The sequence below is a fragment of the Moschus berezovskii genome, chromosome 16 (assembly GCF_049115385.1).
Source record: "Moschus berezovskii isolate FMDL1 chromosome 16, NW_MosBer_1.0, whole genome shotgun sequence".
In the NCBI taxonomy this organism is placed as follows: Eukaryota; Metazoa; Chordata; class Mammalia; order Artiodactyla; family Moschidae; genus Moschus; species Moschus berezovskii.
Genome location: NC_142475.1, coordinates 35,691,387 through 35,704,770, shown reverse-complemented (window position 1 = coordinate 35,704,770; position 13,384 = coordinate 35,691,387). Strand labels below are relative to the sequence as shown.

Genomic DNA, 13,384 nt, shown 5'->3' with positions numbered 1-13,384 from the left:
AATCAGCATCAGAAGTGATTTTGGAGCCCAAAAAAATAAAGTCTGACACTGTTTCCACTGTTTCCCCATCTATTTCCCATGAAGTGATGGGACGAGATGCCGTGATCATCGTTTTCTGAATGTTGAGCTTCAAGCCAACCTTTTCACTCTCCTCTTTCACTTTCATTAAAAGGCCTTTGAGTTCCTCTTCACATTCTGCCATAAGGGTGGTGTTATCTGCATATCTGAGGTTATTGATATTTCTCCCAGCAATCTTGATTCCAGCTTGTGCTTCTTCCAGCCCAGCATTCCTCATGATGTACTCTGCATATAAGTTAAATAAGCAGGGTGACAATATACAACCTTGATGTACTCCTTTTCCTATTTGGAACCAGTCTGTTGTTCCATGTCCAGTTCTAACTGTTGCTTCCTGACCTGCATACAGGTTTCTCAAGAGGCAGGTCAGGTGGTCTGGGATTCCCATCTCTTTCAGAATGTCCCACAGTTTATTGTGAAATATCATCACAGCACTCCTCTAATTTCTGTCTGTAATAGCTGCCTCCTCATTCATCTAGATGTTGTTTAGTCACTAAGTCATGTCTGACTCTGAGACCCCCCATGGACTGTAGCCCACCCAGCTCCTCTGTCCATGGGATTTCTTAAGCAAGAATACTGGAGTGGGTTGCCATTTCCTTCTCCAGGGGATTTTCCTGACCCAGGGATCAAACACATCTCCTGCTTGGTAGGCAGATTCTTTACCACTGAGCCACCTGGGAAGCCCAACTACGTGATTATTGGACTCTTTAAAAAATCTTGGCTTTATCCAGTGGTCTTGGTCTGATTTACTTACTCTTACTTACTCCCTAAGTTCAGGTTAAATATACCCTACTCACTGATAGCTCCCTGATACCCAGACTAGTTTAGCTCACCCAGTCTGGGCTCTCATATTTGCCCTTTCTTAACATTGACACACCTGTTAAACATTGATCGTTATCTGCCTTGCATATCAATCTGAAAGCTCCAGGAGTGACCCTGACTGTCTTGTTCCTCATTATCCCCAGAGTGAATAGCAAAGTCACAAGGACACAGTCAGTGCTCAAAAAATGTTTGTTGAATTAACAGTTGGATCTTTATGATAAGCAACAAAAAGTGACAATATAAATTGCCGAGAAAAGAGAGAGAATTGATGATTGTTGACTTCTTATCACTCCCCTGACTCACTCCTGTTTAGACAATCCATTTTGTGGTCAGCAGGAGGTGTTTGGTGAGGAGGCTGCCCAGGAATTTGCTCCTGTAAAATACCTAATGCTTGTCAAGAGTTTTTGGAACCACAGGCTTGAATGGTTCCGTAAAAACCATTCAGGGATGGCAGCAAATCAGATTTTGTTCCTAAATTCCTTGGTGTACATATCATGATCTTTTCCAGAAGATATTTTATAAAGAAATTTTCTTATATAATTTCCCTTAATCTCTCTCCTGTAATCTAAAGACTTTTATTTTCTTACCAAGGAAGATAAAGCACAACTAAAGTATAGTAGTAAGAATTAGGAAAAACTCTCATGCTTTAAATATTTTTCAGCTTTTCTCAATTTTCCTTTCTGTCATTGGAAACAATAAAAAATAACAACAGCAAGAACACCTATGGTCTCAGGGTTTGATAGAACAACTTGAACAGCCAAGCATGGAAGAGGTGAAATGTTGATAGGTGTAATTGTTCGTACCACATAGTGTGAAATGCATAAGAGTTTTATAACTTACCAATTCAGAGCAGATGAGATAACATTCTGATTGGACTTCTGTATCCACACTTTGATCCGTCAGATGCATTAATGGAAAGGTTGAAGCTGGAGGTACTTGGATGGGAGCGTCTTTGTTTGCAAAGAAACTGAGCCATGCACACTGGAATAAAATCCTCCCTCTGACTTACTAGCGCTAATGATGGACCAGCCAACTTCTCAGGACTGAAATCCTCATTTGCCCTACCGACACCTCAGCAGAAAGTTCCAGCTTGTGAAACCACAGCCCAAATAATGAGGAACAGAAAGGGAAATGATATCTACAATCTGCTGGTGGATGGGATTTGGAAAATCTGAATTGTGTGTTTCGTTTTTTAACCAGCCTTTTTTTCTGGTTGGGGGTGTCCCCCTCTGCACTGGGTAGCATGTGGTGTCTTAGTTTCCCAGTCAAGAACTGAACCCAAGGTCCCTGTGTTGGAAAGTGGAGTCTTAGCCACTGGACAACCAGAAAAGCCCCCTCGTTTGCCTTTAAAAAAAATGAAATATTCATTGTTGAGTTGAAGGCTTGTACAAAGTGCTCGATTCCTGCTATTTGGAGGCCAATTAGCCACATAAATGATACCCAAGTCCCATTATGTGTTTTCTGAATGAAATTTTAAGACCAAGGTCTGATAGCAGAATATTTGAAGGCAGGGCTGTCCTAGAAGCCTGGGACTTAGACTTACCACTCCTTAGCTCTCCACCTTGGAGTACACCAGTGCCCAGAAATTAAGAAAGGAATTGGAAAGGAAATCGAAAGCCATGAGTTGACTTCTCAAAAACATGTTGAGTTCCAGTCACAAGGCCAATTGCTACTGTAAAAGATTACTGCAGACTTGGTGACTTAAAATGACACAAACTTACTATCTTAGAGTTGTAGGGATCAGAAGTCTAAAATGGGTCCTCGGGGGAAGAAATCAAGGTGGAGCCACGTTCCTTCTGGAGGGTGTGGGCAGGAATCCATTCCCTTGCCTTTTCCACCATGTAGAAGCGCAGTCCCTTGGCTCGTGACCACATCACTCCAATGTCTGCTTCTGTTGCCACATTTCTCCCCTCTCTGGCTCTCCTGTCTCACTGTTTCACTGATAAAGGACCCACATGATTAGATTGGACCCACATGGATAACGTCAAGATACTCTACCATCTCAAGATCCATAATGAAATCACAGTTTTAGTGTCCCTTTGGTCATATAAGGTAACAAACTCACAGGTCCCAGAGATAAGGACATCTTTGGCCGAAAGGGCATCATTCTGCCTATTACAGCAGACAGACACAATTGCTTGAGAGAGTGTGTGTGTGTGTGTGTGTGTGTGTCCCTTGCCTCCTTTCTCATGGCCGCCATGACCTGCCCGCTCTTGCTAAGCTTTCTCAGGTTCCCCTTCCCCCGCCTCTCCTTCCTCTTCCTCATACAGATGTTATTGAGGCTTCAGACCACCACCTCCACAACCTCATGCACTCACTTCCTTGCTAGGCACCCGTCCGGAGCCGAATCAGTACTAGTAGTGTTTCTCATCAATCCTCCCCGTCAAATGTATCTCTTCCCCCCACTTCTACCTGGCACATGATGGAAGCACAATTCATGTGTGAACCCTTGATGGGTGGGAAAGTTCCCGTGATTACTTCTGGCCAAAGATTTGTCAGTAACTCTAGGCTGAGCATTTCACTGTTGCTCTGAGACCTTCCAGCATATCTCTTTCCCCTCTGATACAGTGATCAGCAGTTTTCAAAATAGATGGACTTGCAGTTGACATGAGAATAAGCAGGAAATAAACATCGTTGTAGCCACTGATATTTTGGGCCTACTTGTTACTGCAGCATGGAACCTAACTTACCCTGACTGATACATTTAGCGAAGATTAAAGGAAGGTAAAGAGAGGCATGAACAGCACAGGTTGCTCCTAACTGTTTCTCCCCATTCACCTGTCTCTACTCAGAAGACATATAGGTTTCGCTATTCCTCAGAAAAAAAAATGCCCATTAACCCCACCTTTGGGCTGTTGAATTTCTTTTTCAAGGAGGTAGAGAATTTAGTTCCTGAAGTGTATAGCAAAATGTCCCCAAAGACTAACCTTTAATCACTGGTGGACTGTGTCTATTCATCATCAGTTAAAGTGAAAAAAAAAAAAAACCTGCAAGTCTGGTGACTGGGGGTGTTGGAGGGGTACAGGGGGTGCTGTGGCATTTAGCAATAATCATTCCCTTTATTTCTTATACTAAACTCTCCAAAGGGAAGTATGCTTATTCCAGGGCAGGCAGAGTGTGGAGAGAGTTGGAGAATTTGATAGAAATCACAGTAGCAAGGGAGGCATGCAGGACCCTACCCCCACACCAGGAAAAGAAAGGGATTGAAAGGAATCTATGCCAGACTGCCCTGGTGGCTCAGATGGTTAAGAGTCCACCTGCAGCGCAGAAGACCTGGCTTCGATCCCAGATTGGGAAGATCCCCTGGAGAAGAGAATGGCTACCTATTCTAGTATTCTTGCCTGGAGAATTCTATGGACAGAGGAGCCAGTGGGCTACAAGTCCATGGGGTCTCAAAGAGTCAGACACAGCTGAGTGACTTAACACTAACCAACACTATTCCAGGCTACCCAGGGCCCAAGGGTATCTTTTCTGAGGGCACTCACACCTGAGGCTCCTTGTTTTGTAGTGTTTTCGATGCCCATGCTCAGCCCTGCTGGACCCTCATCTTAGACCGGTGATTGAGGTGAGGCATAGCTCCCACCAGGCTTCCCTGGTGGCTCAGTGGTAAAAATTCCACCTGCCAATACTGGAGATGCAAGTTCGATCCCTCAGTCGGGAAGATCTCCTGGAGAAGGAAATGGCAAGCCACTCCAATATTGGGGAAATGTCATGGACAGAGGAGCCTGGCGAGCTTCAGTCCGTGGGGTCACTAAAGAATCGAACATGACTTAGTGACTAAAACAACAGTTGCATAGATCCCACCAGCCAAAGATGGAACTCCAGCCCAGCACCAGGGGTGCAGCTCAGGAGGCGGATACTTGCTGATGAACCTGGAACATTAAATGCATGTTTCACAGAAACATTATTGTAACCTGGTTAATCATTGCTGGAGTTTCCCTATAACCACAGTTAGAGCATCTAACTCTTCAGGCTGCTCATCAGTTGGCACAGGTTCCTATAGGTGAGCCTCAGAACCCTTCACCCAACAGAGAGCATTGTTTCTATGGAAACCTGCAATCCGTGACCCAAATACCCAGGTTAAAATGTTGCTGTTCTATTTAACTCAATGCGTGGGTCAGTCGGGGACTGCCAATACTAGATGAAAATTGAAGTGCTTTTTTAAATTTGTGGATTTTTTTTCCATCCACCTATCCATTCCTGTCAGCAGGCACAAAGGAGGACCCTCTATTCTAAAGTGTCTGTGTTTAGATGGAGACTTCTGTTAGGGCAAGGTCAGCCTGTAGGAAGATGGAAATCCTTTTCCAGCATTGTTCATTTGCTTTTCCTTTTATTTCTTTAAACCCTGCAGGGCGAGCCCTGCTGAGACTTACAGACAAAAAGCTTGAGCGAATGGGGATCGCCCAGGAGAACCTCCGGCAGCTCATCTTGCAACAGGTGCTCCAGCTGAAGGTGCGAGAAGAAGTCAGAAACCTACAGTTACTCACGCAAGGTACACTGCTGCTGCCTAGTGGGTGGCACCATGGCAGAGGGGAGCCGGGGAAAAACTGAATTGCTTTGTTTTGGGGTTTTGGAGTACTTTTTGCAGAATTTCTTTCATTTATTGAAAATATATATATAGATTTAAAGGTCACTTCCCTCCTAAAATTTCTCTTTTTCACTAGGGGCATGGAGGTACAGATGAGTAATGGGTAAAAAACAGAATTATATGAGCTAATTTCAAGGTCATCCATCACATCCAGCTGTAGAGGTTGTGCACTGCCCAAGCGCCAAAGAGTACCCGTAACATAGATCAGGATACCGTTGCACCCCCTAGAGTTGCACAGTGTGCAGCTTGCACAACTGTACAGTGCAGCCCAGCTATTTTAGTCTAACTACCCATTCTGCAGGGGCCTTGGAATTGGAGGAACACTGTAGTTCATATGGCCATGATATAAATGGGATTTTTTATTGTGTTTTGCTTTACTTCGCTTTTCACTGACTAATGGGAGAAAAACATTTTAGAGGTATGTCTCTGTCCATGTGTGTGTGTATATATATCAATATATGTGTGTATATATATACATGTGGGGGCTTACTAGGTGGCTCAGTGGTAAAGAATCTGCCTGCCAACGCAGGAGATGCAGTTTCCATCCCTGGGTTGGGAAGATCCCCTGGAGAAGGAAATGGCAAACCTACTCCGGTATTCTTGCCTGGGAAATCCCTTGGACAGCAGAGCCTGACAGGCTACAGTCCATGGGACTCCCAAAAGACTCAGACATGAGTTAGCAACTAAACAACACAACACATATGTATGTACATACATATGTATGTATACACACACTTTCTAGGAATTTTGCAAACCCTATTTATCATCTTGAAAAACAAATAGAATAAAATTTTAACTGGAATATTGCAACCATATAGTTATCAAGAAGAATCATTAATAATTTCAATTTGTTGAAAACGTTTAAAAGCCCTATAACTGGAAGTGACAATAAAGTTGAATCTTGAAGAAAACTTTAAGGCACACTATATGTAACTTATATGTCTAGGTAAGATCTGGTTGCTGTCAAGCGCCGTCAGCTATAACGCTGTTTTAGTTTAATGCTCATTGTACACCATTTTGGATGAAAGGATGATAAAATATGTATTTTTGAGAGCCTTGGGTATTTTTTAATCTGTGGAATATTGTAATTGCATGCATACTGATTTTGAAGAAATCTGGGTCAGCCAGGTTTCATGTTATTGCATTTAGATTAACCTAGTAATAGTCTGTTTGCCTACAGGAAGTAAAGTACTGCCTGAAAGATGACCGTTCTAGAAGGATAGATACAGACTTCAGGTGATATGGAAATATATTGTTTATTTGGTGTGCATTATCTGCTTTGGTCTCCAGAGACTTTCAATGGTAAATTTACAGTTAACAGGTATACTAAGTGACTTAAATGTGAATCCAACTTAGTGATATACTTTTAAGTTTCTCTTAAGTACAGAGAGATTCAAAAATTTATCACAGAAATGTCCATTGCAGTGCTATGTATAAAACTGAGAAATTAAAAACAACCTAGAAGTTCAGCAGTACAGGGAGAATCAGATAATCCTATGTAAATTGAGAAGATACAATATAATGTAATTGTTGGAATTATATCTTCAAGGAATATATGACAACATGGGAAAACACTCAAAGTAATAGGAAGAAGGGGGAAAGGTCACATACAAAATTTCATTTATAATATGAGCCCAGTTTTGTAAAGATATATTTTTATATGCACATAGGAAAAGAGTTGCAAATGGTTTAGCCAGTATTTTGATAATGATTCTCCATGGGGAGTGACACTGTGGGTGATTCTGTTTTCTTTTTATTTTTCTAAATTTTTCAAATCTTCAAGTATAAATCCGTATTACATTTATAATAAGAAAACACAGTCACATCATTTAAGCTTCAGTCACAAGTGTCGTCCTGCCTGGTTCTGTTTAGCATCTGGCGTTTCCTCTGCTCTGTTGTTTTCCTCCTGCGGTGATACACAGAATGAGACCTGAACTCATCACGTGTGCCTTTGGACTTTTCTTTTTTTTTTTTTTGCCTCTGCTACTGACAGTCTGCTGTGTGTTTGCTTTGCAAAATCATTTTCTACAGCTTTCATTGCCCTAGATGCATAATATATAAGATTTTTCCTGAGATAGTACTCAACTCTATTAAGCTAAATATATGTTTGTGTTCTGGGAAGGTAATGCGAAGTTCAGCCTTTTCGATTCAGCTGTTGTCATTTTCTTTCACTTTGAAAAGCAGTGCCTTTAGAATTCTTTCATTCCATTCCCTTTAGGAGAAGAGATCATGTTCTCTAGCTCTTGGATATTTTGTCTGCACTCCTATTACTTTTTTTTTATTGCTTGTCCTTTCCATTGATGTTCAAACTCATTTTATGTCAGTTGGCCTTTGAAAAGCCATACCTTATTGAAAGGATGATTTCTTTAAAAAAAAAAAAAAGGAAAACAGAAATTGACAAGTCATTTTATGACTCATAATAGAAGTTCTAAAATCAGCTAGGGTTGCCTTAAAACATTTTGGGTCTAGGTTTGTTATAATAAGAATTGTAACTCCATTCCACCCAGGTGAACCGAGTGACTGACTTGTGTACCATATAAAAATATACTAGGCAAGTGATAATGTGATTCAGTACTGAATATTTGATCCCTCATCTCTGAAAATATTCATCACTGGAAATAATATGCTGGATAGGTATAAACAGATGTCTTAGAACGTTCCTTCGTTTGGGGAAATCCCTGCACTTTCCCCTGAAAGAGTGTAACTCACCTCTCCAGTCTCTAGAGATTACACTCTCTTTCTCAGCTCACATGGGACTATGATTAGTGTAATGCAATTCATTTTTGTTTTTAAGAAATATTTTCCTACTAACATATTTACATGAAGATTATTGCCTTCAAAAGAGCCAATTTGTGAGGATGGGGACTTAATTCACAACTGATTAAGTTTCTGATGTGTTTCCTTCATGCTTTGGAAGGCAATTTCAAAACATAAGCTTTAACTGAGTAGCAAAAGTTTAGGAAGAACCTGAGTGTCCACCGTTAGGAGGCCAGATAAATAAGTTGTGGTACATCTGGGCAATGTTGTATATTCTGACGTTATAAACATGAGATTGAGGACTAATGATATGGAAGGATCTGGAGATGCTGAATGAAGTAGAAAAAGCAAGGTGCAGAACAAGGTGGAGAGGATTGCTGTATTTGCAAATGAAAGAGGGAGAAATATGTATATGTGCTTTACGTACGTAAGGAAATGATACACGAGAAGCTAATACAGACTCTTACCTGTGGAACGGGGAAGAAGGGAGATGAGGACTTATGCTTTTTAAGTCATTTTATGTCTTGAAATATGTTCATATTAACTGTTTAAAGAATAAAATATTTAAAAAGAAACAAGGAGAAAGCATGAATTGTAGCATCACACAGACCTGAATTTTAAATCTTGGCCCCAAAACTTACTGGTGTGTTATTTCATGGAAGTTACTTTGTCTGTCTGTGTTCCAATTTCCTGATGTCTGAAAAGTGAGATCAGTAAATCTACTCACCTCATAGGGTGTTATGAGAATTAAATGAGCTCAAATATATACGTCACTCAGTGCAGTGTGACAGTAAGTACAGCCCATAGTTAGCGATCAATAATAGAATCCACAAAATTAAATCAACCTCCTTAATTTATATCAAAGCTTTTATACTATCCTTTATGGAGATATAAATTCACAGAATATACAGTTTAACTACTTAAAGTATAAAGTCAATGATTTTTTAGTAGTCACAGAGTTGTGCACCCATCACCACAATTAATTTTGAAACATTTTCATCACCCCAGAAAGAAACCCAATACCCACTGAGTCATTCCCCATTTCTTCTCAACGCTCCCCAACCACCAGCTTTTAAAAACCATTAATCTACTTTCTATTTGCCTATGAATGGAATGATTCAATACGTGGTCTTTTGCAATTGGCTGCTTTCACTTAGAATAATGTTCCTAAGGTTCACTCATGTTGTAAGCATGTGTCAGTATTTCATTTTTTTTTTATTGCCAAATTTTATTTCATCATAGGAATGCACCACATTTGATTTATTCATTCATCAGTTGGACATTTGGATTGTTTATGAATCTTGGATATTTTCTATAATATTGTTTTGAACATTCTTGTATAACATTTTTTATGGACCTGTTTTCATTTCTCTTGGGTATATACCTGGGCATGGAATTTTAGAGTCATAAGGTAACCCCATGTGTAACCATTACAGGAGCTGCCAGACTGTTTTCCAGAGCAAGCTGTACCCTTTTATATTCCCACAAGCAGTCTATGAGGGTCTCAGTTTTTCCACATAGTTGCCAACACTTGTTATTGTATGTCTTTTTTATTATAACCATTCTAATATGTGTAAAGTGGAATGTCACTGTTATATTGATTCGTATTTCTCTGATGGTTAATGATATTGAACACCTTTTCAAGTGCTTACTGGCCATTTGTGTATCTTCTCTGGGTAAACATCTATTATAGATCCTTTACTTATTTTATAATTGGATTATTTATTTTTTCCAAGCTTTATCTTGAACCCACCATATATTTCTCCATGCTTGATTACCCACTTTATTTACAAGATCTAGAGCTAAATATTGGGCTGCCATTTCTAAAGAGGAACCCAGTTCTCCAAGGATGAAGTCTTATCCCACTAGAGGCATTCAAAAGAACCTGCCACAAACTTGGAAATCAACTCCAAAATGAAACGAATGGACTCTAAAGATTTCCTCTCAAGGAAACAACATCCTTTTGGATGTAGAAATTACACACAAATCAGTTACTTCAGTTTGTAATCAGACCTCCAAATTAGATACACCCATCTGAAAGCTCATTCTACCCTGTTTCTAGAGGAAGTAAACTAATAGGTAATTAAGGCTAATTTTCTAACTTTTAACTGATATTTTAAAATTTGTCTTAAGCTTTTCTTCTACACCCGGCATTGTCACTTAGCCACCTGGAGCCCCATGACAGTAATATGGCCAAAATCATCACAAATAGACCAGGAGAGCTCTGGCCTGTCACTGTAGGTTATCTGAACACAGGAGAGATGAAGTTTCTGCCCTCCTTTTTCTTGCTGTCCCTCTTCTGGATACTGACCAAAGACAAAAACTGTAAGGTGCTTTAAAAATGTGTATGGTAGACTCATAGTAAATACATCCATTTATGGGCGCTATCAATGAACTGTGACAAAAATTCCTGAAGCAGCTCATTATCTAAAGCCAAAACCATCCTTCAGCTAAAATGCTGGTCTCTAATTGCCCTGCCTTTATTTACAGTGGCCCTGTAACTACCTGACATTTGCCAGCAACATAATCAATGTTTGGCCCTGCTTTACTCTCGTTCCCTTTGGTGCCTTTGAGGTGCTTCCTTCCCTCCTGCAGCCTTTTGGTCTGCTGTGTCCTGTCTGTGGAGTGGCCAGGCTGTTCATCTGGTGGCCTTGCTTGTTTCCATGTTCCTGCAGGAAACTCAGCCATGTCAGGGCACCTGCAGCTGTCTTTTTTGAAATGCAGTACAGAGCAGGAAATAACATAATTATACTTTCCTTCTGCTTGATTCATGAGAGACAAGGAAAAAAAGGTGCTTTATGTAATACACAGAGTGGTGCAAATTATTCTGGGATCCACCAAATTAATCCATAATCAGACTTATTGGGGCATACTTAGCTCTTTATTACAGGATATTTCTAGGAAGAAAAACAGCCAGGGATACTAAAAGCAGTTTCTCATATAGCTGATGAGTATTAAATATTTACTATATGCAAAGCAATGCGCTAATTGTCACATCAAACCTTGACATTTACCCTAGCATAATCAGTACTGTTGTTCGCTTCAATTTACTTGTGGGGAAACTGAGGTCAGAGAATATAAATAATAGATGCAGTATCGGACAGCTAGTAAAAAGCCTAGTACAGGTCTGTCTGACTTCACAGCAAACTATATCCATTATACTGTATCACCTCTGATCTGTCCGGTGAGTTATTCCTATTTCACACCAATGATATGAGGGTTGCATGAGATTTTATGTGAAAACTATATAGCACAGTTCATGGCATGGCCTATGAAAGTGGGTTGGCAGACTTATTCTGTGAAGAGCTAGATAGTAAGTATTTTAGTCTTTACAGCCCATAGACTGTCTGCTGTAAACCCCCCTCCCCCACCCATCATGGGAGAGCAATCACAGACAGGCTGAAGTGAATGGGGCATAGTAGTGCACCAATAAAACTTTATTTACAAGCATAGTTTCTAGTTCATAGTTTGTGGACCCCTGCTTCACAAGGTCAAAAATGTAAACTTTGAAACATCATAATCAAGGTTACAGATTTTTTTCTTAGTATCCCCTTGAGCTGTAATTGCTTCCCTCAACCCCAGGAACACTGTAGTATAGAACCACTCCTACAGTGCCCTTTTCAATGTCTTTCTTGGCTACAGATACATGGATAATATAAAAATGTAACAGTAACTGTGAAGGTTGGGTAAATTTAAGCAGTAGAAAGCAATGTTCCAGCTGGAGGATAAGGCAAATGAAGACAGTAAATGCTGCCAGTATTCAAAGGCCTTTTTAATTAGTGCCTGCAAAATGAAAAAAAAAAAAAAAATAAGAGTATGATTGTTTACCAAGGCCAGTTATAGCTCATTAAACATTAGTGTTTCCCAAAGGGCTTTTTCCACATTGTCAAAAATATATGTGTCAAATTTTAGTTGAGAATTACATGACCAGATGGACTTGCCCAAAGCTCCATCTTATGGAACAACACAAATTAGAAACACTACTCCCTAAGCCAAGAAGACTTTTCAGAACCATGTGTACAGACTGAGTATTTTAGTCCAGTCACCCCCACAATGATACTTTAGCAACTAAAGTAGGCCATCTGAATTGGAATAGGCCATCTGGTCCACCACCTTGCTTAAAGAAAGGAGTCTTTGTAGAGCACATCAGTAGACTTTTTGAGAAAATTTCCAATCTCATTTTACAATTTTATCACCAAGACTCAAAGAGGGTTAGAGGATGGTCTGTGGTTACCCAGCTAGTCAGTGGCAAAACTGAAACTTGATCCCAGTTCTCTTTATTCCCAGGCTGGTATTCTTTTTTCTCATTGTTTCTAATAAGGTATAATTTACATACAGTAAAATCACCATTTTTAATGTGCAGTTCTGAAAGTTTTAATAAATGCATATGGTTGTATAACAACCACCACCACAGTCAAAATACAAAAGTTTTATAACTCCAGAAAATACTCTCCCGGCTACCCCCATGTTGTCAACACTTCTCATTACCTCCAGTACCTAGAAGTGAGATTGTTGGGTTGCATACAACACTTTTAACTTGGTAAGAACGGCTAGGCCAGTATTCTTAGGATAATCAAAACAGAACAACAGCAGTAGAGACTGACTTTAATACATATAAAATATTGGAGGTTTTCTGAAAGTCACTGCATCTCTGCAGATGTCCTCCTTAGCACTTCCTGGAGCCACTATTACTATAAGAGAGCCCTGCTTTCCTGGGAGTTTCTAACAAATGGTCTCAAGGTAGGTTTACGTCAAATGTGTTTACAGTTCACTCATTAATTCAATTTAAAAATTCTAGCATCTATGTACAGGCAGTAGGGTATGGTTTTCCCCAGTTGTCCCTGAGAAAAGCTTCCTTTGCCTCTTTACTAAGGAATAAAATCTAGTAATATTTGCAGCTCCTAGAAGAGAAAACGTGAGCCAGTCAGATTCCTTATTATGTGTACATCAGCTATGTTTGATGGCTCTTTCTAGTATCTCTCAGTCTCTACTATTTAATTTCCAGGCTTCTCCATGTCTAATTTCAGCCGTGTCACTGGTGTTATAAATCTGATGCTCACATATCGGGTCTCTTCATAATTGGCTTTTCTGTATCATCATTGGATAGCATTAAGTTTTTCCTCCTCAGTGCTCATCTATTCC

At 40.0% G+C, this 13,384-nt stretch overlaps 1 protein-coding gene across 3 annotated transcripts in view; it reads left to right on the top strand.

The window, feature by feature from the left end:
* Positions 1–13,384, top strand: part of SAMD12 (sterile alpha motif domain containing 12) — a 480,276-nt gene that overhangs the window by 267,889 nt on the left and 199,003 nt on the right. For all 3 annotated transcript variants that reach the window (XM_088844767.1, XM_055431826.2, XM_055431828.2), the window contains exon 5: positions 5,249–5,389. In XM_088844767.1, the coding sequence (XP_088700893.1) occupies positions 5,249–5,389 (141 nt within the window). The remainder of the gene's footprint in view (positions 1–5,248; positions 5,390–13,384) is intronic.